The sequence below is a fragment of the Notolepis coatsorum genome (assembly GCF_963971535.1).
Source record: "Notolepis coatsorum genome assembly, chromosome: 19".
In the NCBI taxonomy this organism is placed as follows: Eukaryota; Metazoa; Chordata; class Actinopteri; order Aulopiformes; family Paralepididae; genus Notolepis; species Notolepis coatsorum.
The window spans coordinates 13022747-13048429 of record NC_140183.1 but is presented as its reverse complement, the minus strand read 5'-3'; the positions used below and the strand labels follow the sequence as shown (position 1 = coordinate 13048429).

General features: G+C 44.9%; 1 protein-coding gene across 1 annotated transcript in view; it reads right to left on the bottom strand.

Moving 5' to 3' along the window:
* mtbp (MDM2 binding protein) overlaps positions 1–25683 on the bottom strand; it is a 116061-nt gene that overhangs the window by 56314 nt on the left and 34064 nt on the right. Inside the window, exons 9-13 of the mRNA XM_084336142.1 lie at positions 17018–17112; positions 13791–13857; positions 12787–12904; positions 9714–9893; positions 5586–5699 (exon numbers count right to left, since the gene is read on the bottom strand). Of these exons, the coding sequence (XP_084192268.1) occupies positions 5586–5699; positions 9714–9893; positions 12787–12904; positions 13791–13857; positions 17018–17112 (574 nt within the window). The remainder of the gene's footprint in view (positions 1–5585; positions 5700–9713; positions 9894–12786; positions 12905–13790; positions 13858–17017; positions 17113–25683) is intronic.

The window sequence follows — 25683 nt, the reverse complement described above, 5'->3', positions numbered from 1 at the left end:
CTAGGGTATTAATTAACTAAGTAAAAAAAAAAAAATCTAACTGACAGTGGCTTAAGAAGCCTGTGACCCAGTCTAACTGACACAGTGGCTTAAGAAGCCTGTGACCCAGTCTAACTGACAGTGGCTTAAGAAGCCTGTGACCCAACCTAACTGACACAGTGGCTTAAGAAGCCTGTGACCCAATCTAACTGACAGTGGCTTAAGAAGCCTGTGACCCAATCTAACTGACACAGTGGCTTAAGAAGCCTGTGACCCAGTCTAACTGAGACAGTGGCTTAAGAAGCCTGTGACCCAATCTAACTGAGACAGTGGCTTAAGAAGCCTGTGACCCAGTCTAACTGACACAGTGGCTTAAGAAGCCTGTGACCCAGTCTAACTGACACAGTGGCTTAAGAAGCCTGTGACCCAATCTAACTGAGACAGTGGCTTAAGAAGCCTGTGACCCAGTCTAACTGACACAGTGGCTTAAGAAGCCTGTGACCCAATCTAACTGACACAGTGGCTTAAGAAGCCTGTGACTAGGGCTGGGCGATAAAACGATAACCGATAACTATCGCGATAAATTATTTCCTCGAAATAAACATGAAACGTGGTCGCAAAGTTTAGATATATCGATTTTCCAAGCTTGGATATGAGCACTAACAACCAATCAGTGAAGGAGATGGCCGACAGCGGAAGGAGACCCGCGCTGCACCTCTGGGTAGAGAGGTAGGACTCAAGTAGTAAATAAGGCTGGCTAGGATAATTAGCTTGCACGGCGCTATTTTATAGTTTACGTGCCGAGTGGGTGTGTGGCGTGAATTCTGAGGCCACGGTTATAGTAGTGTGGGGTATACGGTGGACGTTGTTGCAATGTATTAGGGCGGAACAAAGTATTTTAGGGTGATATTTAGTACATTGGAAACAAGGCTGGCTAGGATAATTAGCTTGCACGGCGCTATTTTATAGTTTACGTGCCGAGTGGGTGTGTGGCGTGAATTCTGAGGCCACGGTTAGAGTAGTGTGGGGTATGCGGTGGACGTCGTTGCAATGTATTGGGGCTGAACGGAGTATTTTAGAGTCATATTTAGTACATTGTCATGGGATACACCGCTTGCTCTGGCTAACTGCTAACGTGCGCGGACTGATGACGACATCAACTCGAGACATTCGCAGCAGAAAAACAAGTCTATTAATAGCCCGTCCATCGGCGCCGGGCATAAGAAGTTAATTAAACTTGACAGACATTATATCGACGATAATTATCGATATCGAGTTATATGAAAATAATTTTATAATTTTATCGCGATAACGTTTTTGGCCATATCGCCCACAGCCCTACCTGTGACCCAATCTAACTGACGGTGGCTTAAGAAGCCTGTGACCCAATCTAACCGACACAGTGGCTTAACCTCTTAACAGGTGGGCAGAAAAGTGGCAATTGTTTTACTTGAACTTGAGGAGTGCATACTTTTTTTTGCAAAGTTTAGCTTTATACTTATAGCACATGCATGAGCCTGGTCTCTTTTGAAAGATAACATTCTGAAGTTACTAATACAAAAAAGGCTAATCCCTTTTAGTGCTAATGAAATAGAGTAACAGAGGTTTGCACTTGTGTACTCGCATTTCTCTTTAGTGGTTGCCAGACTCGAGATTCCATTATTCCAGCATAGAGGTATGAGCTGTATGAGTACTACATACGCCTGAAGCCTTATGTAGTACAGGTCCAAATTTTATAAAAATCCATTCAGAAATGAGTGTTTGAGAGAGGTTTTAGTAAACCATGTCCCAAAAAAGAAAGTTCCAAAATCCTCCGTGGCCATCCACCACCGTGCGTTCTGAAGATTGAGTCACAACTCATTTTCGCTCGTCAACTTTCACCTACTTCCGATATTGGCAACCCCCACGTGGGGTATCATTGTAAGCGGACACTCGTTGGCTACAACGCTGACCAATCATTTTCGCCCCCTCAGCGGTGATTGGTCAGTTCTCGAGCGTATACTGTCCGATGTTGTCATTTGACGTGCGGCCTGTAAAAAGACGCTCGCCTGACATATCGTCATGTAACTCGAGCACCGAGGCACGGAATTGGTCGAGTGAGGTGGTGTTCGAACGGCGGGAAATTCAAGTTTTCAACGGTATATTACATGATCCGCGAAAAATGCAGCCCGAGCCGGTAAATGCTTGCAAAGTGCCGCAACATGCGTGCATGGGCATGACAGCCAGTTCCCCAAACACCCCACACATCAATCCCCACCACATAATACAACCTGGTGTGGCCAGCAATAGCCCCTCCCCTGTCTCCATTCAACTCCAACCCATACATCAGACCAAAACACTCAAATCTAAACAAAGTGCAACTCTCCTCACCTTCTAAGATGGCTACTTCATAGGATTCGGAATGGCCATATCATTATATTTCATTTGTTACTCACATTTTACCCATTCACTCACACACCGACGGCGGATGCAACCATGCAAGGTGCCAACCTGCTCATCGGGAGCAATTAGGGGTTAAGTGTCTTGCTCAGGGACACATCGACATGCTGCCCGGGAAGAGCAGGAATCGAACCGGGAACCTCCGGATTGCCAGACGACTGCTCTACCTCCCGAGCCACTGTCGCCCCCTGAAAAGGCAGGACAGACTTAATAGAAATTAATGGAATGTAGCACTTTTGTCCAGAGGATGCGGTTTGAGTGCATTACATCAGAGCAGTCTTTAAACTGCACAATTATGAAAAGTAAAAGTGAGAGTTGAAAAGTGGAGCAAAACGTGAACTATGAACAGATGGACTCTGGCTCTGAGGACAAGTCCATTCCTTTCAATTAAACGGGACGGCTTCTAAGGAGAATGTGATTGAATAATAATAATGTGATGAGAGTCCATTCCAAACCCCGTTAGAGCCACTAGCCATCTTAGAAGGTGAGGAGAGTGTCATCTACATAGACACACATTCACCCCCCACTGGCTCAATGAGGCCTGGCAGCTGTGCACATGTCAAACAGGTCACAGGGTGTGTGCGTGTGCATGTATATATATATGTGCATGTGTGTGTGTGTGTGTGTGTGTGTGTGTGTGTTGTCCAGGTTAGAGTATGCCTGTGCTGTAGATTAAATTGTGTTTGTGTGAGTCTCTAAATCCTACAGTTTTGTGTAGGGATGCACCGATCCGACTTTTTCAGTCCCGATACCGATACCTGGGTTTGGGTATCGGCCAATACCGATATCGAACGTCCAATTTCCCCCCACCAAAAAAATTATTTAATACACATTTTTTTCTAAAATAATTTAAGATTTGTAAAGGATCACAAGTGTGTTTTTGATTTGTTGTAAACAAAGACTTCATTCATTCAATTATGCCTCAGTCACTGTGTGGAAGAGACTGGGATCATTCTTTTGTGCAAGGCAACATCAGGCTCGACTTAAAACTAGGGATGCTCGATATTGGCTTTTTTACCGATACCGATATACCGATAATTGTCCAACTCTTAATTTCCGATACCGATATCAACCGATATCACATTTTAATGCCGATATCGGCCTATAATATCGGTAGGCCGATAATATCGGACATCATTTCTATAGAAATGTAAAAAAAATTTAATAATTTTTTTTTTTTTAAACAGATACAGATATTTTCCGATATCACATTTGAATGCCGATAATATCGGACATCCCTACTTAAAACATTACTTTCGTAACTTAGTGAAACTAAATGTAACAAATTAACACAGATATAAATGTACTGAAGGTTATTTATTATTTTATTTATTATTTAAAAAAAATTAAAAATAAAATAAATCAGATATATATATATTTTTTTACCGATACCCGATCCAGCTATTTTACCAATATCGGATCGGTGCATCCCTAGTTGTGTGTGTGTGTGTGTGTCTAAAGGAAAAAGTCCCGCTATGTGAAAGTGTGTTCATGTGTGTACTATATGTGTGTTATACCACATACTGAGATATTCAGAGGACATATACACATTCTGCGATACTCAAAGAGTACCTGATGTGTGTACTTTATATTATGTGGTATACACAAACTGAGATAGAGCATAGCATAAGGAAGTGTATACTACTCTGTGTGTGTGTGTGTCTCTATAAGTCTGCATCAGGCTCTATAAGACACACTGCACGTCCGTCTTGTACCTAGACACGACTCACTGACTGCATCAGACGCCATATTATTTTGCACAACCATTCGTTTGCACTGCAGCCCGTTCCATAGTCCAGACTTCCGTGTTTGATGTTATTACTAGGAATGACATTATTAGGGACATGGCATTGCAAGGTTTTATTTTTTTAATTTTTTATTTTTTATTTGAATGAGCTTTTATGAAACTTTTATTCATCAAAGAGAAGCCGCCTATTCTCAGTCCTTGCCCCACAATGGTGGAATGAACTACCCATCCCAGTTAGGACAGCCGAATCCCGTCCAATCTTTCGCCGTCGACTAAAGACGCACTTCTTCAACCATTATCTGAAATGATTAAAAAAAATTAAATAAAAATCTAACCCTGACTAACCTTACTGTCATGCACTTGTCCTAATAAACTAACCTACACTGTAACACGCAACACTTTGATAAACATTGTTACTCAGCTGATAGAGTTGTACCCCATCTTATCTTGCTGTCTTGTCGTACAGAACTTGTAAGTCGCTTAGGATAAAAGCGTTCCGCTAAATGACTAAATGTAAATGTATTCAATGTTTTTCTTTCTTGGTTTTCTTTCTTCTGCTGACGCACACAGTCTAGGGGAGGCTTTTAGAGGAAACAGCCCACTGCTGTTTGCAAATGTGTACGTGATGAATGAACTAAGCCTTGCGCATCTCTCTCCTACTCCACCGTGTGTGTGTGTGTGTGTGTGTGTGTGTGTGTGTGTGTGTGTGTGTGTGTGTGTGTGTGTGTGTGTGTGTGTGTGTGTGTGTGTGTGTGTGTGTGTGTGTGTTTCTATCAGTGTTGTAGTACTCGAGTCCAGGACTCGGACTCGAGCATGGACTGCATTCGGACTCGGAAGGTGCAGACGAGGACTCGGACTTGTTCATTGATAAATACAGTTATTGTTATACTTTGTAATAGGCCCTAATCATTTGGCATACGATATTGATGGCTAGTGCATTTGTTTGGCTATTGTGTCACAAAGTAAATAAACACCCTTTGAAATGGTGACCGCTGTGTCATTTATGCTTAAATGTAGATATTTTTATTTTTTTATTTGTATGAAATGTGGAGTGGACTCGACCTCGATGACTTGGACTCGGGTAATGGGGCCTCGACTCGGGGACTCGACTCTGGCTTTTCTTTGGTGACTCGGACTCGAACACTGGGGACTCGAGACTGCACCCCCGGGTCAGCAGGTCACGGCTGTGGTCAGTGACGGAGATGCAGTCGTTACATAAAGCCCCTCTACCTTGAGGCCAACCTACCCTCAGAGTTGGCTTGTGTGTGTGTGCGTACGTACGTGTGTGTGTGTGTGTGTGCGTGCGTGCGAGTGCATGTGTATGCGTGTGTGTGTGTGTATGCGTGTGTGTGTGTACGTGCGTGTGTGTGTGTGTGTGTACGTGCGTGCGTGTGTGTGTATAAGTCCGTGTTACACTTACTGAGACACTCCTTGACGACCAGAGTTTGGACCTTGGTCAGCCTCCTCTCTCTCCTCAGCAGGTCGTCTCCCTGGAGACGGGGCAGAGGGCGGAGGCTGTCAGCGGCGCTGTGTCCTGCGGGGGACAGAGGAGGAGGAGGAGGACGGCTCAGAAGACGAGGAAGACCTCCACGCACCCAGAGTGAAGTGCCTTCCGGTGCACGTCTGGGTCTTTTATATATTATTCATCTGAGAAATGGCTATGAAAACTTTATCTACAGTAAATAGTGTAAGGGAAGAAGCGCCCTGGGCTGTCTTGCAGCCACAGGACCGCCAGATCAGAGGGAGAGACTGTCACAACCACCAGCAGGCAGGCTATACAGTACATGACTATACTTTATGCCACTGTGGGAATTTGTATGAACTGCTGACGTCTCTTTCCTCTGAACTTGTTTTTAAAAAAAGATCAAATTAAAAGTTGGTCACAAAAAAAAGTACGGTAGTGTAAGGGAGCGGCTACGTTGATGGTAAAACAGACGGAAGGTATCGCTGTCCCCAGATCCGTTTTAAATTACAACACAGTGTCATCTGCAGAAACAACAGCTGTGCTGCGGATGGTGACGTAACCGCCGGCTCCAAAAGTTCCTCCTCTACAAACTTTTCTGTGCGTCAGAACTGAGTGTGAGTTCTCGCTTCACAGCTAGAAGGTCGTAGGTTCGATCCCACTTGGGAACCAGGTTGCCGTGTTGCCAGTTACCCAGGTGGGGGGGCATCTCCCGGGCTTTTCTGTGTGGAGTTTGCATGTTCTCTCCGTGCTCGCAAAGGGTTTCCCCTCCCGATAAGATAAACCCAATGGAAAAACATGCTAACGCTGTCGCGAAGACAGACGGGAGCACTTGGATTGGTCCCCCGGTCGCGGCCCATGTCTGCTCCCGGCTCCCGGCTGCCTTGGGGGGGGAAGGATGATGGGATGGGAGGTGCAGAGAACATTTCATCAGCGACTCAGTGCATGTGTGTGTGTGTGTGTGTTCCCGTGGGACACCCATCGCATGTGTGTGTTAAAAAAAATCTGCATGACAAATAAATTCTTCTTCTTCTCTCTACACATATCCATCCCTTCTCCATCCACCCGTTCCATCCATCCATCCTTCCTTCCATCCAAAGTCAAAGTCTTTATGTATTTGTCATGTACACACATTAGTGTCGGGTATAAAGTCTGTGAGACGTTCCTCCTGCTCCCTCTCTCCCCTCCCTCCCTCTAGTACATCCTGCTCCCTCTCTCCCCTTCCTCCCTCTAGTACAGACCTGGGCATTGATGATTCTGACCGGCCCGCGAAAGATTACATGATAATAATTTTTTTTTTTTTTACTTTTTTCTTTTCATGTCAACGTTCACACGCACAATATACGCTTAGGAGACATGCTCAGTAGATGTTGGTTCTCTTTGGATCCACCTACATATGTGAACAGACATTCTCATTCTCGTTTACCAAGTCCAGGTACAGATCCTCTCTCACTGATGAACATCTGGCAGCTGTGCTTCGCATCTCCACCTCAGACATGCAACCTGACTTTGATGGACTTGTTAAAGCTCAACAGAGACTGGATTTCTCACACTGAATGAAAAAAAAGAACTGAAGAACACTAAAATGTGGAAATATAACAAGTGAAATGGGACACTTGATATTTTTTTTTCTTAAATGTTTAATATAGGCATGTAAAGTAAAAAAGGCTACAAAACTGGGACACTTTTCTTTACACAGTTCAGTGACATGTCTTGTTTATTTTTGCTATAAGATGATGTGATGTCTTTAGAAAGCTAAGAAAATCCTTGTTTCAATAGTATATGAAACTCAAAATGCCCTTTGTTATTAATGTTTCACATTTTGTTTATAATTTTGGAAATAAATTCTATTTGAATAAATGATATTTTTTAAAGCTAACCTCACCTTTTAATTGCCAAATAATAACATACACTCTTACCAGGGGTCAAAACAATGCCATTTACTGCTTTTTATATAGAAATAAAATGTATATTATGCATAATTGAGTTTGGAATTTTGGCCCGGCCCCCCAACATATTTTCAGTTGCTCATTCGGCCCCCCGGGAAAAATAATTGCCCACCCCTGCTCTAGTACATCCTGGCCCCTCTCTCCCCTTCCTCCCTCTAGTTAGTACATCCTGGCCCCTCTCTCCCCTTCCTCCCTCTAGTTAGTACATCCTGGCCCCTCTCTCCCCTTCCTCCCTCTAGTTAGTACATCCTGGCCCCTCTCTCCCCTTCCTCCCTCTAGTACATCCTGCTCCCTCTCTCCCCTTCCTCCCTCTAGTACATCCTGGCCCCTCTCTCCCCTTCCTCCCTCTAGTACATCCTGGCCCCTCTCTCCCCTTCCTCCCTCTAGTACATCCTGGCCCCTCTCTCCCCTTCCTCCCTCTCTCCCCTTCCTCCCTCTCTCCCCTTCCTCCCTCTCTCCCCTTCCTCCCTCTCTCTCCTTCCTCTCTCTTCTACAACAAACAGTGTTTTTATTTTGGAAACAAGGGGACGTTCCTCAGTGGAACAGCGTGCGACTGGGAGGGGAGAGAGAGAGAGAGAGAGAGAGAGAGAGAGAGAGAGAGAGAGAGAGAGAACGAACTTCAAAACAGCTTTATACTGAGAGAGAGAGAGCTTCAAAACAGCTTTGTACTGAGAGAGAGAGAGAGAGAGAGAGAGAGAGAGAGAGAGAGAGAGAGAGAGAGAGAGAGAGAGAACGAACTTCAAAACAGCTTTATACTGAGAGAGAGAGAGCTTCAGAACAGCTTTATACTGAGAGAGAGAGAGCTTCAAAACAGCTTTATACTGAGAGATAGAGGAGAGAGAGAGAGAGAGGAGAGAGAGAGAGAGCGAGAGCGAGAGAGGGAGAGAGAGAGCTTCAAAACAGCTTTATACTGAGAGAGAGAGAGAGAGAGAGAGAGAGAGAGAGAGAGAGAGAGAGAGAGAGAGCTTCAAAACAGCTTCATACTGAGAGGAGAGAGAGAGAGAGAGAGCCGACACATGCCTTCTCTATTTGAACGACCACATCAAACAAGAGGTGGACGCGGGCAAATACTGTGGCATGGTCATGCTGGACCTACAAAAGGCCTTCGACACTGTCAATCACTCCATTCTGATTGACAAGCTAAAAGCAATTGGTTTTGATATTTGACTATTCGACTAATCGGGGTCAGCCCTAACACATACAGTATAACCTTCTGATTCGACCACTATGAGTAGCATAGATGTTTTCTATGGGGATTGGGTTTCTTCATGGAGTGCTTATCCTTATCATTAGGGCACAAGTGTTTTATTATAAATAGGGGGGATTGGGTTTTGGGGCGGAGTGAAGCCTGGTCTGGCTCTTGGGGGTGTCTTCCTAGGTTTTGGGTCTCTTCCCTCTTCTCTTCCCTCTTCTCAGTCCTCAGAATAAACTGAGTAGCATAGATGTGTGGCGAGGGGATTGGGTTTCTTCATTGAGCGGTTATCCTTATCATTAGGGCACAAGTATCTTGTGTTTTATTATAATTAGTGACACCAACTCATTCTTAGTGCCATAGTAACTCACTGCTGCTACTGGAACACACAGACAAGCATGGACACACACACACAGACAAACATGGACACACACGCACAGACAAGCATGGACACACACGTACACACACAGACAAGCATGGACACACACGCACAAACACAGACAAGCATGGACACACACACACAGACAAGCATGGACACACACACACAGACAAGCATGGACACACACGCACACACACAGACAAGCATAGACACACACGTACACACACAGACAAGCATGGACACACACGCACACACAGAGACAAGCATGGACACACACGCACACACACAGACAAGCATGGACACACACGTACACACACAGACAAGCATGGACACATACGCACACACACAGACAAGCATGGACACACAGACAAGCATGGACACACACAGACAAGCATGGACACACACACACAGACAAGCATGGACACACACAGACAAGCATGGACACACACACACAGACAAGCATGGACACATGCATGTGTGTACGCTCATACTGTGTGTGTGTTGACTGACTGCGCACCCCCCCCCCCCCCCCCCAACACACACACACACACACATAGGACATTTACCTGAGTTGGACAGAGATTTCTCTCTCAGCAAGCCAGTGATTGTTGCCATGGCAGCCGCTCCGTTGATCTGATTGGCCGAATGTAACATCCTGACCCTGCAGGCTCCTCCCCCGCCATCGTCGGACCCCTGGACCAACAGGAAGTAGTGCGCACTCTCGCCTTTGACCTCCACTTCAGGCACTACGGCAAGCCAGAGGAGACATAAGAGTCAGCTCACACATGGTTTCAGCTGATGAAGCCTCTGTGCATTTAGACCAGGTCAAATCAAAGGCACCAAGACCGATACTAGTACTGGATGTCGGTCTGAAACCAGGTTAAATCAGAGAGGCATCACGACCGATACTAGTACTGGATATCGGTCTGAAACCAGGTTAAATCAGAGAGGCATCAAGACCGATACTAGTACTGGATATCGGTCTGAAACCAGGTTAAATCAGAGAGGCATCAAGACCGATACTAGTACTGGATATCGGTCTGAAACCAGGTTAAATCAGAGAGGCATCAAGACCGATACTAGTACTGGATATCGGTCTGAAACCAGGTTAAATCGGAGGCATCAAGGCCGATACTAGTTCTGGATATCGGTCTGAAACCAGGTTAAAACAGAGAGGCATCAAGACCGATACTGGTGTTGGATATCGGTCTGAAACAGTCAACCAATCAAACAAGTCTCCTCACACATATTCACACATAGCATAAATACAAGTGTGGAATTCTTCTGGGCATCATTTAATCAAGCTGACTCAGATATATCCTGAAGGAAACAGCTGCTGTGACCACTGTATCTGAAAACCCCTGTAGCATAAAGACAGCAAAGTAGACTCTGTCGTATAACGTTAATTAAACACCGGTTGACGTTTTATGAGAAGATTCCTAACTTTTACAGTCCCTCTATGTTCCCTGTGTTAAAAGAGATTCAGCGATGACTAAATCAGACACATGGTACCTTTAAAAAGGAACACTTAGACAAAAAAGGTGATATATTTTGCCCATAATATAACACATATACCCAAACTTTAACTTTACATTTTACATTTACATTTCATCATTTAGCTGATGCTTTTATCCAAAGTATCCGACAAGTTCTGTACGACAAGTCAGCAGGAAGGGTACGACTCTTACAACTGAGTAACAATGTTCATCAAACAGTGCTGAAACTTGGGTGCTGCAGTGATGAGTGCATAGTAGTAAAGACATATTAGTATAGTAGGAAGAGTGCACGATAGTATAAGACTGAATGTTAGTGTTATTTTATATATTTTTTTCATTTCAGATATTGATTGAAGAAGTGTGTTTTAGTCGACGGCGAAAGATTGATCGGGTTTCGGCTGTCCTAACTGTGGTGGGAAGTTTGTTCCACCATTGTGGAGCAAGGACCGAGAATAGGCAGCTTCTCTTTGATGATCCTCCCGGAGCTCAGATAGGAGTGGGTCTGAGGCGGCCAGAGGATGTAGAGCGGAGGGGTCTTGAGGGTGTGTAGTTGGAGACCATTGACCGGAGGTAGGCGGGAGCCGTTCCCTTCGCCGCATGATATGCCAGGTCGAGGGCCTTGAAGTGAATTTGTGCGGCGATGGGGAGCCAGTGCAGCTCTCTAAGAACTGGGGTGACATGGGCTGACTTCGGTAGGTTGGAGATCAGACGGGCGGCTGCGTTCTGAATGAGTTGAAGGGGCTTGGTGGCGGTGGTCGGTAGGCCAGCGAGCAGTGTATTGCAGTAGACGAGGCGAGACATGACTGTTGATTGGACAAGGAGTTGGGTGGCTTCTGTTGTCAGGAAAGGGCGGATCCTTCTGACATTGCTCAGGAGGAACCTGCAGGTTCTGGTCATTGTAGCGATGTGAGCGGAGAAATTCAGCCAGTTGCCAAGGACTACACCAAGGTTCTTGGCGGTCGGGACGAGGCTACGGCTACATTTTCCACTGTGATGGAAAGGTCGGTCAGCAGGGAGGATTTGGCCGGCAGGTGGAGGTGTTCCGTTCTGCTTAGGTTCAGTTTGAGGTGGTTGGTCGTCATCCAGGCGGAGATGTCGGACAGACAGACCGAGATCCCCTCAGAGACGTGGATATCTGAGGGAGGAAAGGAGAGGAAGAGTCTAGTATCATCGGCATAGCAATGATACGAGAAGGCATGGGACGTGATAATGTTACCCAGAGATTTGGTGTAGAGGGAGAAGAGGAGGGGTCCAAGGACCGAGCCTTGGGGGACACCCGTCCGAAGGGGGCGGGGGGCAGACAGGGACCTTCTCCATGATACTTGGTGGGAGCGGTCGTCGAGGTAGGATGTCAGCCATGCCAGCACAGAGCAGGCAACTCCCATTCCTGTGACCGCTATGAGGGCCGTCTCTGTGGAGCGACCAGTCCTGAAGTCTGACTGATTAGGGTCTAGGAGGTATTCAGTAAGTTGGATACAGCACGCTCGAGTGATTTAGAGAGGAAGGAGAGAAGAGAGACATGACAATAGTTGTCTATGACAGTGGGGTTCATGGTTCTTGTTTTTGGGAGGTGGGAACCACCCCCGAGTTGAGGGAGGAGTTGATGGTTGCCGCTAGGAATGGGAGGATGTCTGGGGCTATGGTCTGGACTCTGGAGGAGTGGGGAGGGCATCGGGTCTAGCTGGCATGTAATGGGACGCTTCGACGTTAACAGTGTCAGGGCTTCGGAGTCTTTAATGGGAGAGAAAGATGACAGAGTAAAGGATGAGGTTCTCGATTCAGCATTAGGAACGGGCGGGGGTTGGGAGAAGCAGCTGCGGATACTCTCCACTTTTAACAAATGTATTTGGTTTGACAGTTAAGAGTCGAGGAGGCCATTTTATTTCTTCCATTTTAATAATTCCACTGAGCTGTATACTTCCCGGGAATATGCAACATCATAATGACATCACACATTCCAACTCTTCTAAACTCAATAACGCTCAAAACCAACGGAATTCGAGACAGTTCATAGTTTCGGGGGGGATATACAGTACGAGAGATTATAGGCGTAATAAATCAGCTTTATCTGGTTGACGATGAGTGTTCCTTTAAAGGCCCCGGTACCAGGCGGAGCGGGAAGGGGGGGGGGGGGGGGGGTCACCTGGCAGCCGCTTGGGCCTCCGGGCCAGGAACTCCCTCCAGCGCTGGGAGCTGGTCTGGCTGGCGGGCGGCTGGGCGGCGCTGGTGACGGTACAGGAGAGACAGAACAGCGCTCCCACCTGCACAGAGAGACGAGGGTTCACCCATCAGTCCAGAGTGGCCTGGAGAGTAGGGCTGAGACCACTTATCGAAAATTATTGATAACTGCGTGATATCGATAAGTGGCGTGACTGGCGTCACATATCGATATATTTGCATATGTAAAAAAAATAATAATAAAATCATGTAAATTAAGTTGAATTGCAACTCTGCACTGTGCATTCAATATGCAGTGCACTCCTCCATCACATCCAGAGACCACCAACTATAGAATGAGAAGGATCACTGTGGTAGTTTTGAATGGGAAAATCTGTAACACTAAAGATGGCGGCAACAACAAATAATTGCTGCAAAATAAACCTACATTTGTTTTGTTTTTAATACTAATAAAAATAGATATTTATCGATAATTTGGTTCCGATTTATCGATTCTTCCAAATGGCATATTGTCTCAGCCTTACTGGAGAGGCTGGAGGAACTAGACTACAGCACCAAACCCACAGAGGCTTGAGGAACTAGACTACACTACAGTGTGATGAAGACTGTTACCTACAGTGTGATGATGACTGTTACCTACAGTGTGATGAAGACTGTTACCTACAGTGTGATGAAGACTGTTACCTACAGTGTGATGAAGACTGTTACCTACAGTGTGATGAAGACTGTTACCTACAGTGTGATGATGACTGTTACCTACAGTGTGATGAAGACTGTTACCTACAGTGTGATGACCATTACCTACAGTGTGATGAAGACCGTTACCTACAGTGTGATGAAGACCATTACCTACAGTGTGATGAAGACCATTACCTACAGTGTGATGAAGACCATTACCTACAGTGTGATGAAGACCATTACCTACAGTGTGATGAAGACCATTACCTACAGTGTGATGAAGACCATTACCTTGCCACGAAGTGATCCCAGTTGATCCAGCAGCAGCTTAGCTTTCACAGACTTGCCAGTCAACCCACTGTACAGACAGTGGTTAAGGAACAATATAGTGATTTATTAATAACAGTATAGTCATAATAACACCATAAATCGTATTTATGTTGAATATACCCCCCTTTGATTAATGGTGCAGTTTGGGTATGATGAGATTGATTAAGCCAGATGTGCGTCATGAGAAATATATGAACACAAATTTTATAATTTGGTCTAATCACAGGATCCTTCCTGGTCGTTCTCAAGTTGATAAGTCGGCTGTGTGCTTTGCCACAGTTGACAACGAGTAAAGCTTCGACAGCTGTGCTCTTTAATGTTGCTAGTACGGGTACAGTGGATTAATTTAGAACAGTGATTAAAACTTGAGCCAACAGTTTGAATGCACACCTGTCGGCCAATCAGAAAAGAGTATTCAACCAGACCATGGTATAACTATTAATAATAGTTGTCAATGTCTTCAGAAGAGGATAGTATTTGAATTAGATGTCAAGTCAATGAGTAGCATTTAAAAGAAAGATCGATTTTTTTTTTTATAAAGCTAGCAGTGAACAAAGCCCAATAGATTTGAGAAAGTGAATAGAGAGTAAACTTGGCAAGTCGCCGTGCTTTAAGCAGAGTGATGTATTCCTGAGTGAGCAGTCAGGCCTGGAAGTTACCACTCATCCCCAGCCAAGTGGTATGTCCTACAAGACACATGTCTCCAGACTGTATGTCCTACAAGACACATGTCTCCAGACTGTATGTCCTACAAGACACATGTCTCCAGACTGTATGTCCTACAAGACACATGTCTCCAGACTGTATGTCCTACAAGACACATGTCTCCAGACTGTATGTCCTACAAGACACATGTCTCCAGACTGTATGTCCTACAAGACACATGTCTCCAGACTGTATGTCCTACAAGACACATGTCTCCAGACTGTATGTCCTACAAGACACATGTCTCCAGACTGTATGTCCTACAAGACACATGTCTCCAGACTGTATGTCCTACAAGACACGTCTCCAGACTGTATGTCCTACAAGACACACGTCTCCAGACTGTATGTCCTACAAGACACATGTCTCCAGGGGCGGCTGGGTGGCGCAGCGGACATTGCGCTCGTCACCAACGCAAGAGACACCGGTCTCGAATCCGGCTGTCAGCGTTGCCTCCGGCTTGGGCCGGCCGTCATACTGACTCAATTGGCAGAGTTAGCGGGAGGGGAGTCGAAGGGTGGTAGTCTGGTCGTTGTAAAACAGCGACTCCTACAGGTCGGTCAGGGCGCCTGCACAGCAAAGACAGGAAAATGGCGGGGGCAGTGTGAGCCTCCTACACGTTACTCCTCGCCAATGAGAGTCCGCGCTGGCAGGTGAAAAGAAGTGACTGGCTGCCTCCACATGTATCGGAGAGGACATGTGATGGGCTTCCATCCTCCCTACGACCGGCCAGTGGGGGGCACATGCGAGCAACGATCAGGACAGGGGAGGGAGAATTGGCACGAGAGGAAATTGGGATGGGAGAAAAATCACAGAAAAAGGGGGGAGAAAAAGTAGAAAAAAGAAAAAAAATACACATATCTCCAGACTTTATGTCCTACAAGACTCGTGTCTCCAGACTTTATGTCCTACAAGACTTTCCATTTGCTGAATTCAGGAAGTGGACTTTCTTTTCAAATAAAAATCCTGAAAAACATACGGCATGAAAGGTTTGCATCCATCCACCAACAAATTGACAAATGTCTGACTCTGGAGAAGACGGTAAGAACATGGTATCTATCTTCTTGTCTGACTGGAGAAGACGGTAAGAACATGGTATCTATCTTCTTGTCTGACTGGAGAAGACGGTAAGAACATGGTATCTATCTTCTTGTCTGACTGGAGGAGACGGTAAGAACATGGTATCTATCTTCTTGTCTGACTGGAGAAGACTGTAAGAACATGGTATCTATCTTCTTGTCTGACTGGAGAAGACGGTAAGAACATGGTATCTATCTTCTTGTCTGACTGGAGGAGACGGTAAGAACATGGTATCTATCTTCTTGTCTGACTCTGGAGAAGACGGTAAGAACATGGTATCTATCTTCTTCTTGTCTGACTGGAGAAGACGGTAAGAACATGGTATCTATCTTCTTGTCTGACTGGAGGAGACGGTGAGAACATGGTATCTATCTTCTTGTCTGACTGGAGAAGACGGTAAGAGCATGGTATCTATCTTCTTGTCTGACTGGAGAAGACGTAAGAACATGGTATCTATCTTCTTGTCTGACTGGAGGAGAAGGTAAGAACATCTCTCCCTTGCAAAAGAGATCTTGTATCTCAATGGGACTTCCTGGTTAATTAAAGGTTGAATAAATAAACATGGTATCCATCCTCTTGTCTGAGGGTATTTCCCCACAATGTTGGCGTGTTCCTTTAAGGTTCGGGTCGACAGGCTCAAGCCGCTGGTGGATTCACCACGTTGTTAGAATCCAGGGTCGGGATCAGTTGACATTTGAATTCAGTCAATACGACATCTAAAAACAGAAATGACAGTCTAGCTACTTGCCGATGATGGAATATTCATAGGCTGGTATAGCTCTTGTCGTCTGACCCTGGAGAAGACCGTGAAGCGCATTTCCCATGAATTCCCTTTCAATTACCTCTTGGCTTCATTAGCTTGTCGTTGTCCACCTCATGGTGTGTGTTATCCTGCTAACAGCTGGAGGTTAACCTGATAAAAACACATTACGGGCTTTGCCAGACTGTCATCAAGCGAGGAAGCGGTGATGACATCATGAGAGGCTCCCTTTGAGGACAGCTGTTTGATGCTCCAGCTGAGTGCGAGTCACACGGTGCATTCAGAACATTACCTCATCCCCTTTCTGTACATCTGTACACATCCCACCGTACAGCACACGTCCCACCATGGTAAATGGTAAATGGCTGCTTTTTTTTATATGTAGCCCTTTTATCCAAATCGCTTTACACACCGACGGCGGAGGCAACCATGCAAGGTGCCAACCTGCTCATCGGGAGCAATTAGGGGTCAAGTGTCTTGCTCAAGGACACAACGACACGTGGCCCAGGAGGAGCGGGAATCGAACCGGGAACCTCCGTATTGCAGGATGTAGAGACTGCTCTACCTCCCGAGCCACTGTCGCCCCATACAGTACACATCCCACCATAGAAGATCACAGTCCTGTATGACAATGTAAGGATACAGCTGGAACTCTGTGCTGGATCGCAGGAAGCTGGGCAGCTCTGATAAATCCACCAACTGGACCAAGTCTAACACGGGTCTGTAGTAATGGAAGACCTGAGAGAGAGAGAGAGAGAGAGAGAGAGAGAGAGAGAGAGAGAGAGAGAGAGAGAGAGAGAGAGAGAGAGAGAGAGAGAGAGAGACAGAGACAGAGACAGAGACAGAGACAGAGACAGAGACAGAGACAGAGACAGAGACAGAGACAGAGAGACAGAGACAGAGAGACAGAGACAGAGAGACAGAGACAGAGACAGAGACAGAGACAGAGACAGAGACAGAGAGAGAGAGAGAGAGAGAGAGAGAGAGAGAGAGAGAGAGAGAGAGAGAGAGAGACAGAGAGACAGAGAGACAGAGACACAAACATAGTTCACCAGGTCTTGGTCAGTTCTCAAACCTTCAGATTAAATATGGAAAACAATCATTCAAAAAAAACAAAGCTAAACACAAAAACTAAACTAATATAAAAACAATCAAACTGACAGAGAGGGAGATAGAGGGAGAAAATAATTGGTGTTAAATTGAAAAAAGTACATATAGCAGCACATAGCAAATCAAATCAAATGTTTTAAAAGCATGTGTTTATGAAAGCCGTCTCCCTCTAAATCCACTGGATATGTCGCATTAGACTGTATTAGCATCTTCTGCCTCTCCCAGAGCCTGGAAATCCAACACAGGGTTTCTCTCTAGACGGAAGAACGACGCTTGTTAAAGAACGTGTTGACGCTGCCTTTAATACAAAAGCTTTTCTCAACCTTAAAGTTAACTTTTTTTAAAAGACACTCAGTTTCTGCAGGCCGCTGGCCGTCTTGTGGATAAACAGGTTGTTCTCTATACAGTCACCACGGATGAAGCTGTTCCAAACACTCTATACATATCCCTCCAGAGTGCTGCTGCTGGCACAGTGGGTGAGTCTGCATCAGTGTGTGTGTGTGCGTGTGTGTCAGTGTGTGTGTCAGTGTGTGTGTGTGTGAGACCTCATCAGACTCATGTTGGGGAAACAGATGCTCTGATCGTCTCAGGGCTTCAGCAAAACTATCACACCTGAAGTATCTGACTTCATAATGACACACACACAGTCTATCCTCTACACACACACACAGTCTATCCTCTACACACACACACAGTCTATCCTCTACACACACACAACACACACAGCCTATCCTCTATACACACACAGCCTATCCTCTATACACACACCATAATATCTGTCATCATAATCATAAACACACAGGGAGCAGACGACTGATAATAAACACAGGAGGGAATAACATGCAGATAATATAAACTGCACTAATCAGTAAAACCACAGTATATTAATAGTGTGCGTGTGTGTGTCTCTGTGTGTCTCTCTCTGTGCACATGCAAACGTGTGTGTGTAGATCTTTAGTGTGTCGTGTATATTCAATATATAGGAGTGTGTGTGTGTGTGTGTGTGTGTGTGTGTGTGTGTGTGTGTGTGTGTGTGTGTGTGTGTGTGTGTGTGGACTAGATGCTAGAGTGAGTTTGTGTGAGAGTAGGGCTGGAAGGTATATAGAATATGAAGGTATACGTCATAGATCCATGCAAATGTATGGGTTCAGAGTATACAGTCACAATTTACACATCATGAAAAAAATATAAAAACCGTTGGGCACATCTGCCAACGCTAAGAGTATGGATAAGTAAATGCTAAGGGTAATGCTATGGGTAAGGTTAAGGGTAATACTAAAGGTAAGGCTAAGGATAATGCTAAGGGTAATGCTATGGGTAAGGTTAAGGGTAATGCTAAAGGTAAGGCTATGGGTAATGCTAAGGGTAATGCTAAGGGTAAGGCTATGGGTAAGGCTAAAGGTAAAGCTAAGGGTAAGGCTAAGGGTAAGGCTAAAGGTAAGGCTATGGGTCATGCTAAAGGTAAGGCTAAGGGTAATGCTAAAGGTAATGCTAAAGGTAAGACTAAAGGTAAGGCTATGGGTAATGTTAAGGGTAAGGCTAAGGATAATGCTAAGGGTAATGCTAAGGGTAAGGCTAAAGGTAAGGCTATGGGTAAGGCTAAGGGTAATGCTAAAGGTAAGGCTATGGGTAAGGCTAAGGGTAATGCTAAAGGTAAGGCTATGGGTAATGCTAAGGGTAATGCTAAGGGTAAGGCTAAGGATAATGCTATGGGTAAGGCTATGGGTAAGGCTATGGGTAAGGCTAAGGGTAATACTAAGGGTAAGGCTAAGGATAATGCTATGGGTAAGGCTATGGGTAAGGCTAAGGGTAATGCTAAAGGTAAGGCTATGGGTAATGCTAAAGGTAAGGCTATGGGTAAAGTGTTGGAGCCATTCTGTTGTGTTCTTAGTGTATCTATTATTTATTTGCATGTGTTTTCTGCACCTCCTGTAGTCATCTACCCCACCTAGTATCCAAAGGTTGGTAGTGCAAATTGACAGTGGGGGGCGGGACTTTTGGATCCCATGTTTGGTTAATGAGCAGGAAGTGAAGGCCTCATTGTTGTGAAGGATCAGATTAAACCGAATATATATATTTATTTATGGATATATATTTAATAGTATTTGTATATCGTTTGATATCCCTTGTATATTCCTTGTACATATACACTGAATATCCCTTTAGTCTACTAACAGCCCATAATAGTTTCATTCTCTCATTGGACAAGAACCTGGCGCCAGCAGCCAAGCCCCTTGGTTCAAGTTCAATCGTGCCGACGAACATGTCGTTACTAGCCCCGGTTCCGCGTAGGAATACGTCTGCCGAAATACGAATGGTACTATTTGTTCACAGCGCATATATATATGGCGCAAGTAAAGTAGAACTTCCCTTAGCCCTTAGTTCTTTACCCTCCAACCTAGTGGCAAGACGTTAAGCCTCACCCACGATACACGTGTGGTGCAGTATGGTCAACTTGGCCTCAGAATGGCATTGAGACATCGTGCGGATTAATGGTTGAATTGTCATAGTTTGGCACTATACCGTCGAGTGGGACGTATTTCTATTAAGTTAATAATAGTCTATTATGTATGGTGCATCGTTCGGTTAGAGTTATAAAGTGAGCAGTACCCCCATCGTTTCCTCGCGTTATCTAGAGTCTTAACCAGGCTGGGCAGACCACGTGTGGTGCTTTCATCCGAGGAGTTCTGGGCTAGGACGAGTGGACCTGCACATTGGATTACCTTACCCGGACGACGGCGAGCCCTACACGGCTTGGATTATCTACTTGCTTTGGGTGCTTTGATTATGCCATGGATAACAGCCAACACTGGTAAGTGTTGGAACTACCCCCGAGAGGAGTCCAGGTGAGACGGCGCTCTAACCCGAGTGAGGTCGCCTCACGTCTCTTCGTTGTGGACCGGCAGCTACCGTCTACAAGAGGGCCCAACGGTATTCATCTGTGGACCAAGGTTCTGTGGGCACCGTGTTCAGCACTCTGAATTCTCCCAAGAAATCGTTGGCCAGATGGGATATCGCCAGCGGCTCTCCTAACCCCCCCCCCCCCCCCCCCCTACTGACTTACAACCAGCGGGACCCCCTTTAGTATATCCAGCTATAATCATTAAGTACCATCGCTATAGTTCCCTAAAGAACCAGGTTGTATACTTGCTTCCTGCGTAACCAGAGATTGGACATTCAATGTTGATTTGCCTACGAATACTCATTTGCCTTACAAGTGCATTCAAATCATAAATGTCATTAAGTGAACGTTGTATATACCCTTTGCTATATATTAAATATTCGACTTATACATTTGTGTGGACTTGGTTTCATGGTGGGAAAGTGTTCATCATATCTATATTGTTGTGAAGGATCAGATTAAACCGAATATGTATATTTATTTATATATATATATTTAATTGTATTTGTATATCGTTTGATATCCCCTGTATATTCCTTGTACAATATGCATTGAATATCCCCGTTTCTACTAAACAGCCCATAATAGTTTCATTCTACCATTGGACGAGAACCTGGCGCCAGGTTGCCATACCCCTAGGTCCAAGTTCAATCGTGCCGCCTAACATGTCGAGGCAACCCCCGGTTCCGCGCAGTAATATGTCGGGCGAAATACGAATGGTACTATTTGTTCATAGCGCATATATATATGGCGCCAGTAAAGTAGAACTTTCTTTTAGTCCAGTTCTTTACCCTCCAACAGAGTGACAGACGCAAAAGCCTCCCCACGACGCACGTGCGGTGTAGTAAGGCCTACTTGGCCCAGAATAGGCCTTGAGACATCGTGTAGATTAATAGTTGAATGGTCATAGTTTGGCACCATACCGTCGAGTTGGACGTATTCTATTAAGCTAATAGTAGTCTATTTATGTATGGTGCATCGTTCGGTTAGAGTTCTACAGTTATCAGTACCCCCATCGTTCCTGACGTTATCTGGACGCTTAACCAGGCTGGTCAGACCCCTAGTGGTGATTGCATCCGAGGAGCTCCAGGCCAAGAGCGACTGGACCTGTATATTAGATTACTCTACCCAGACGACGGCGAGCCTTCCACGGCTTGGATTATGCTTTGTGTGCTTTGATTATTCCATGGATAAAGGCCAACACTGCTGAGTGTTGGAATTACCCCCCGGAGAGGACTCCAGGTGAGACGGCGCTCTACACGTGAGGTCGCCTCACGTCTCTCCGTTGTGGACCGGCAGATACCGTTCCACAGAGGGTCCAGCTGTATTCGTCTGCGGCCCGAGGTTCTGTGGGCACCGTGTCCAAGACTTTGGATTCTCCCAAGACACCGTCGGCCAGATGGGATACCGCCAGCGGCTTCTCTAACCCCCCCCTCCTACTGTCTTACAACCAGCGGGACCCCCCCCCCCTTTAGTGTATCCAGCTATAATCATCTAAGTACCATCGCTATCGTTTCCTAAATATTCCAGGTTGTATACTTACTCCCTGCGCACCCAGAGATTGGACATTCAATGTTGATTTACCTACGAATACTCATTTGCCATAAAAGTGCATATTCCATATTTCAAATCATAAATGTAATTAAGTGATCGTTGTATACACCCTTTGCTGTATTAAACCTTCGATTTGGTACATTTGTGTTGGTTCGTTTCATCAGGTGGGAAAGTGTTCATCATACTTATATCTTGTACTGGGTGGCCAGAAGTTAAAGTACATGAGGTAGTGGTATTAAATATCATATCTAACAATACAGTCAGGGAATTGTACCCCTCAGTTACATATATCATGTACTGTGTGGCCAGTAGTTAAAGTACATAAAGCGGTAGTGGTTTAATGATACCATACTTCAATACAGTCAGGGAATTGTACCCCTCAGTTACACTCATGGTTAAATGTTTGGTTAATGAGCAGGAAGTGAAGGCCTCATGGTTAAATGTTTGGTTAATGAGCAGGAAGTGAAGGCCTCATGGTTAAATGTTTGGTTAATGAGCAGGAAGTGAAGGCCTCATGGTTAAATGTTTGGTTAATGAGCAGGAAGTGAAGGCCCTGTGGTTAAATGTTTGGTTAATGAGCAGGAAGTGAAGGCCTCGTGGTTAAATGTTTGGTTAATGAGCAGGAAGTGAAGGCCTCGTGGTTAAATGTTTGGTTAATGAGCAGGAAGTGAAGGCCTCATGGTTAAATGTTTGGTTAATGAGCAGGAAGTGAAGGCCTTGTGGTTAAATGTTTGGTTAATGAGCAGGAAGTGAAGGCCTTGTGGTTAAATGTTTGGTTAATGAGCAGGAAGTGAAGGCCTTGTGGTTAAATGTTTGGTTAATGAGCAGGAAGTGAAGGCCTTGTGGTTAAATGTTTGGTTAATGAGCAGGAAGAGAAGGCCTCGTGGTTAAATGTTTGGTTAATGAGCAGGAAGTGAAGGCCTCGTGGTTAAATGTTTGGTTAATGAGCAGGAAGTGAAGGCCTTGTGGTTAAATGTTTGGTTAATGAGCAGGAAGTGAAGGCCTTGTGGTTAAATGTTTGGTTAATGAGCAGGAAGTGAAGGCCTCATGGTTAAATGTTTGGTTAATGAGCAGGAAGTGAAGGCCTCATGGTTAAATGTTTGGTTAATGAGCAGGAAGTGAAGGCCTCGTGGTTAAATGTTTGGTTAATGAGCAGGAAGAGAAGGCCTTGTGGTTAAATGTTTGGTTAATGAGCAGGAAGAGAAGGCCTCGTGGTTAAATGTTTGGTTAATGAGCAGGAAGTGAAGGCCTTGTGGTTAAATGTTTGGTTAATGAGCAGGAAGTGAAGGCCTCATGGTTAAATGTTTGGTTAATGAGCAGGAAGTGAAGGCCTTGTGGTTAAATGTTTGGTTAATGAGCAGGAAGTGAAGGCCTCGTGGTTAAATGTTTGGTTAATGAGCAGGAAGAGAAGGCCTCGTGGTTAAATGTTTGGTTAATGAGCAGGAAGTGAAGGCCTCATGGTTAAATGTTTGGTTAATGAGCAGGAAGTGAAGGCCTCATGGTTAAATGTTTGGTTAATGAGCAGGAAGTGAAGGCCTCATGGTTAAATGTTTGGTTAATGAGCAGGAAGTGAAGGCCTTGTGGTTAAATGTTTGGTTAATGAGCAGGAAGTGAAGGCCTCATGGTTAAATGTTTGGTTAATGAGCAGGAAGTGAAGGCCTCATGGTTAAATGTTTGGTTAATGAGCAGGAAGTGAAGGCCTTGTGGTTAAATGTTTGGTTAATGAGCAGGAAGTGAAGGCCTCGTGGTTAAATGTTTGGTTAATGAGCAGGAAGTGAAGGCCTCGTGGTTAAATGTTTGGTTAATGAGCAGGAAGTGAAGGCCTCGTGGTTAAATGTTTGGTTAATGAGCAGGAAGTGAAGGCCTCGTGGTTAAATGTTTGGTTAATGAGCAGGAAGTGAAGGCCTTGTGGTTAAATGTTTGGTTAATGAGCAGGAAGTGAAGGCCTCATGGTTAAATGTTTGGTTAATGAGCAGGAAGTGAAGGCCTCATGGTTAAATGTTTGGTTAATGAGCAGGAAGTGAAGGCCTCGTGGTTAAATGTTTGGTTAATGAGCAGGAAGTGAAGGCCTCGTGGTTAAATGTTTGGTTAATGAGCAGGAAGTGAAGGCCTCGTGGTTAAATGTTTGGTTAATGAGCAGGAAGTGAAGGCCTCGTGGTTAAATGTTTGGTTAATGAGCAGGAAGTGAAGGCCTCGTGGTTAAATGTTTGGTTAATGAGCAGGAAGTGAAGGCCTCATGGTTAAATGTTTGGTTAATGAGCAGGAAGTGAAGGCCTCATGGTTAAATGTTTGGTTAATGAGCAGGAAGTGAAGGCCTCATGGTTAAATGTTTGGTTAATGAGCAGGAAGTGAAGGCCTCATGGTTAAATGTTTGGTTAATGAGCAGGAAGTGAAGGCCTCATGGTTAAATGTTTGGTTAATGAGCAGGAAGTGAAGGCCTTGTGGTTAAATGTTTGGTTAATGAGCAGGAAGTGAAGGCCTCATGGTTAAATGTTTGGTTAATGAGCAGGAAGTGAAGGCCTTGTGGTTAAATGTTTGGTTAATGAGCAGGAAGTGAAGGCCTCATGGTTAAATGTTTGGTTAATGAGCAGGAAGTGAAGGCCTCATGGTTAAATGTTTGGTTAATGAGCAGGAAGTGAAGGCCTTGTGGTTAAATGTTTGGTTAATGAGCAGGAAGTGAAGGCCTTGTGGTTAAATGTTTGGTTAATGAGCAGGAAGTGAAGGCCTCATGGTTAAATGTTTGGTTAATGAGCAGGAAGTGAAGGCCTCATGGTTAAATGTTTGGTTAATGAGCAGGAAGTGAAGGCCTCGTGGTTAAATGTTTGGTTAATGAGCAGGAAGTGAAGGCCTCATGGTTAAATGTTTGGTTAATGAGCAGGAAGAGAAGGCCTTGTGGTTAAATGTTTGGTTAATGAGCAGGAAGTGAAGGCCTCGTGGTTAAATGTTTGGTTAATGAGCAGGAAGTGAAGGCCTTGTGGTTAAATGTTTGGTTAATGAGCAGGAAGTGAAGGCCTCATGGTTAAATGTTTGGTTAATGAGCAGGAAGTGAAGGCCTTGTGGTTAAATGTTTGGTTAATGAGCAGGAAGTGAAGGCCTCATGGTTAAATGTTTGGTTAATGAGCAGGAAGTGAAGGCCTCATGGTTAAATGTTTGGTTAATGAGCAGGAAGTGAAGGCCTTGTGGTTAAATGTTTGGTTAATGAGCAGGAAGTGAAGGCCTTGTGGTTAAATGTTTGGTTAATGAGCAGGAAGTGAAGGCCTCATGGTTAAATGTTTGGTTAATGAGCAGGAAGTGAAGGCCTCATGGTTAAATGTTTGGTTAATGAGCAGGAAGTGAAGGCCTCATGGTTAAATGTTTGGTTAATGAGCAGGAAGTGAAGGCCTCATGGTTAAATGTTTGGTTAATGAGCAGGAAGTGAAGGCCTCATGGTTAAATGTTTGGTTAATGAGCAGGAAGAGAAGGCCTCGTGGTTAAATGTTTGGTTAATGAGCAGGAAGTGAAGGCCTCATGGTTAAATGTTTGGTTAATGAGCAGGAAGTGAAGGCCTCGTGGTTAAATGTTTGGTTAATGAGCAGGAAGTGAAGGCCTTGTGGTTAAATGTTTGGTTAATGAGCAGGAAGTGAAGGCCTTGTGGTTAAATGTTTGGTTAATGAGCAGGAAGTGAAGGCCTCGTGGTTAAATGTTTGGTTAATGAGCAGGAAGTGAAGGCCTCGTGGTTAAATGTTTGGTTAATGAGCAGGAAG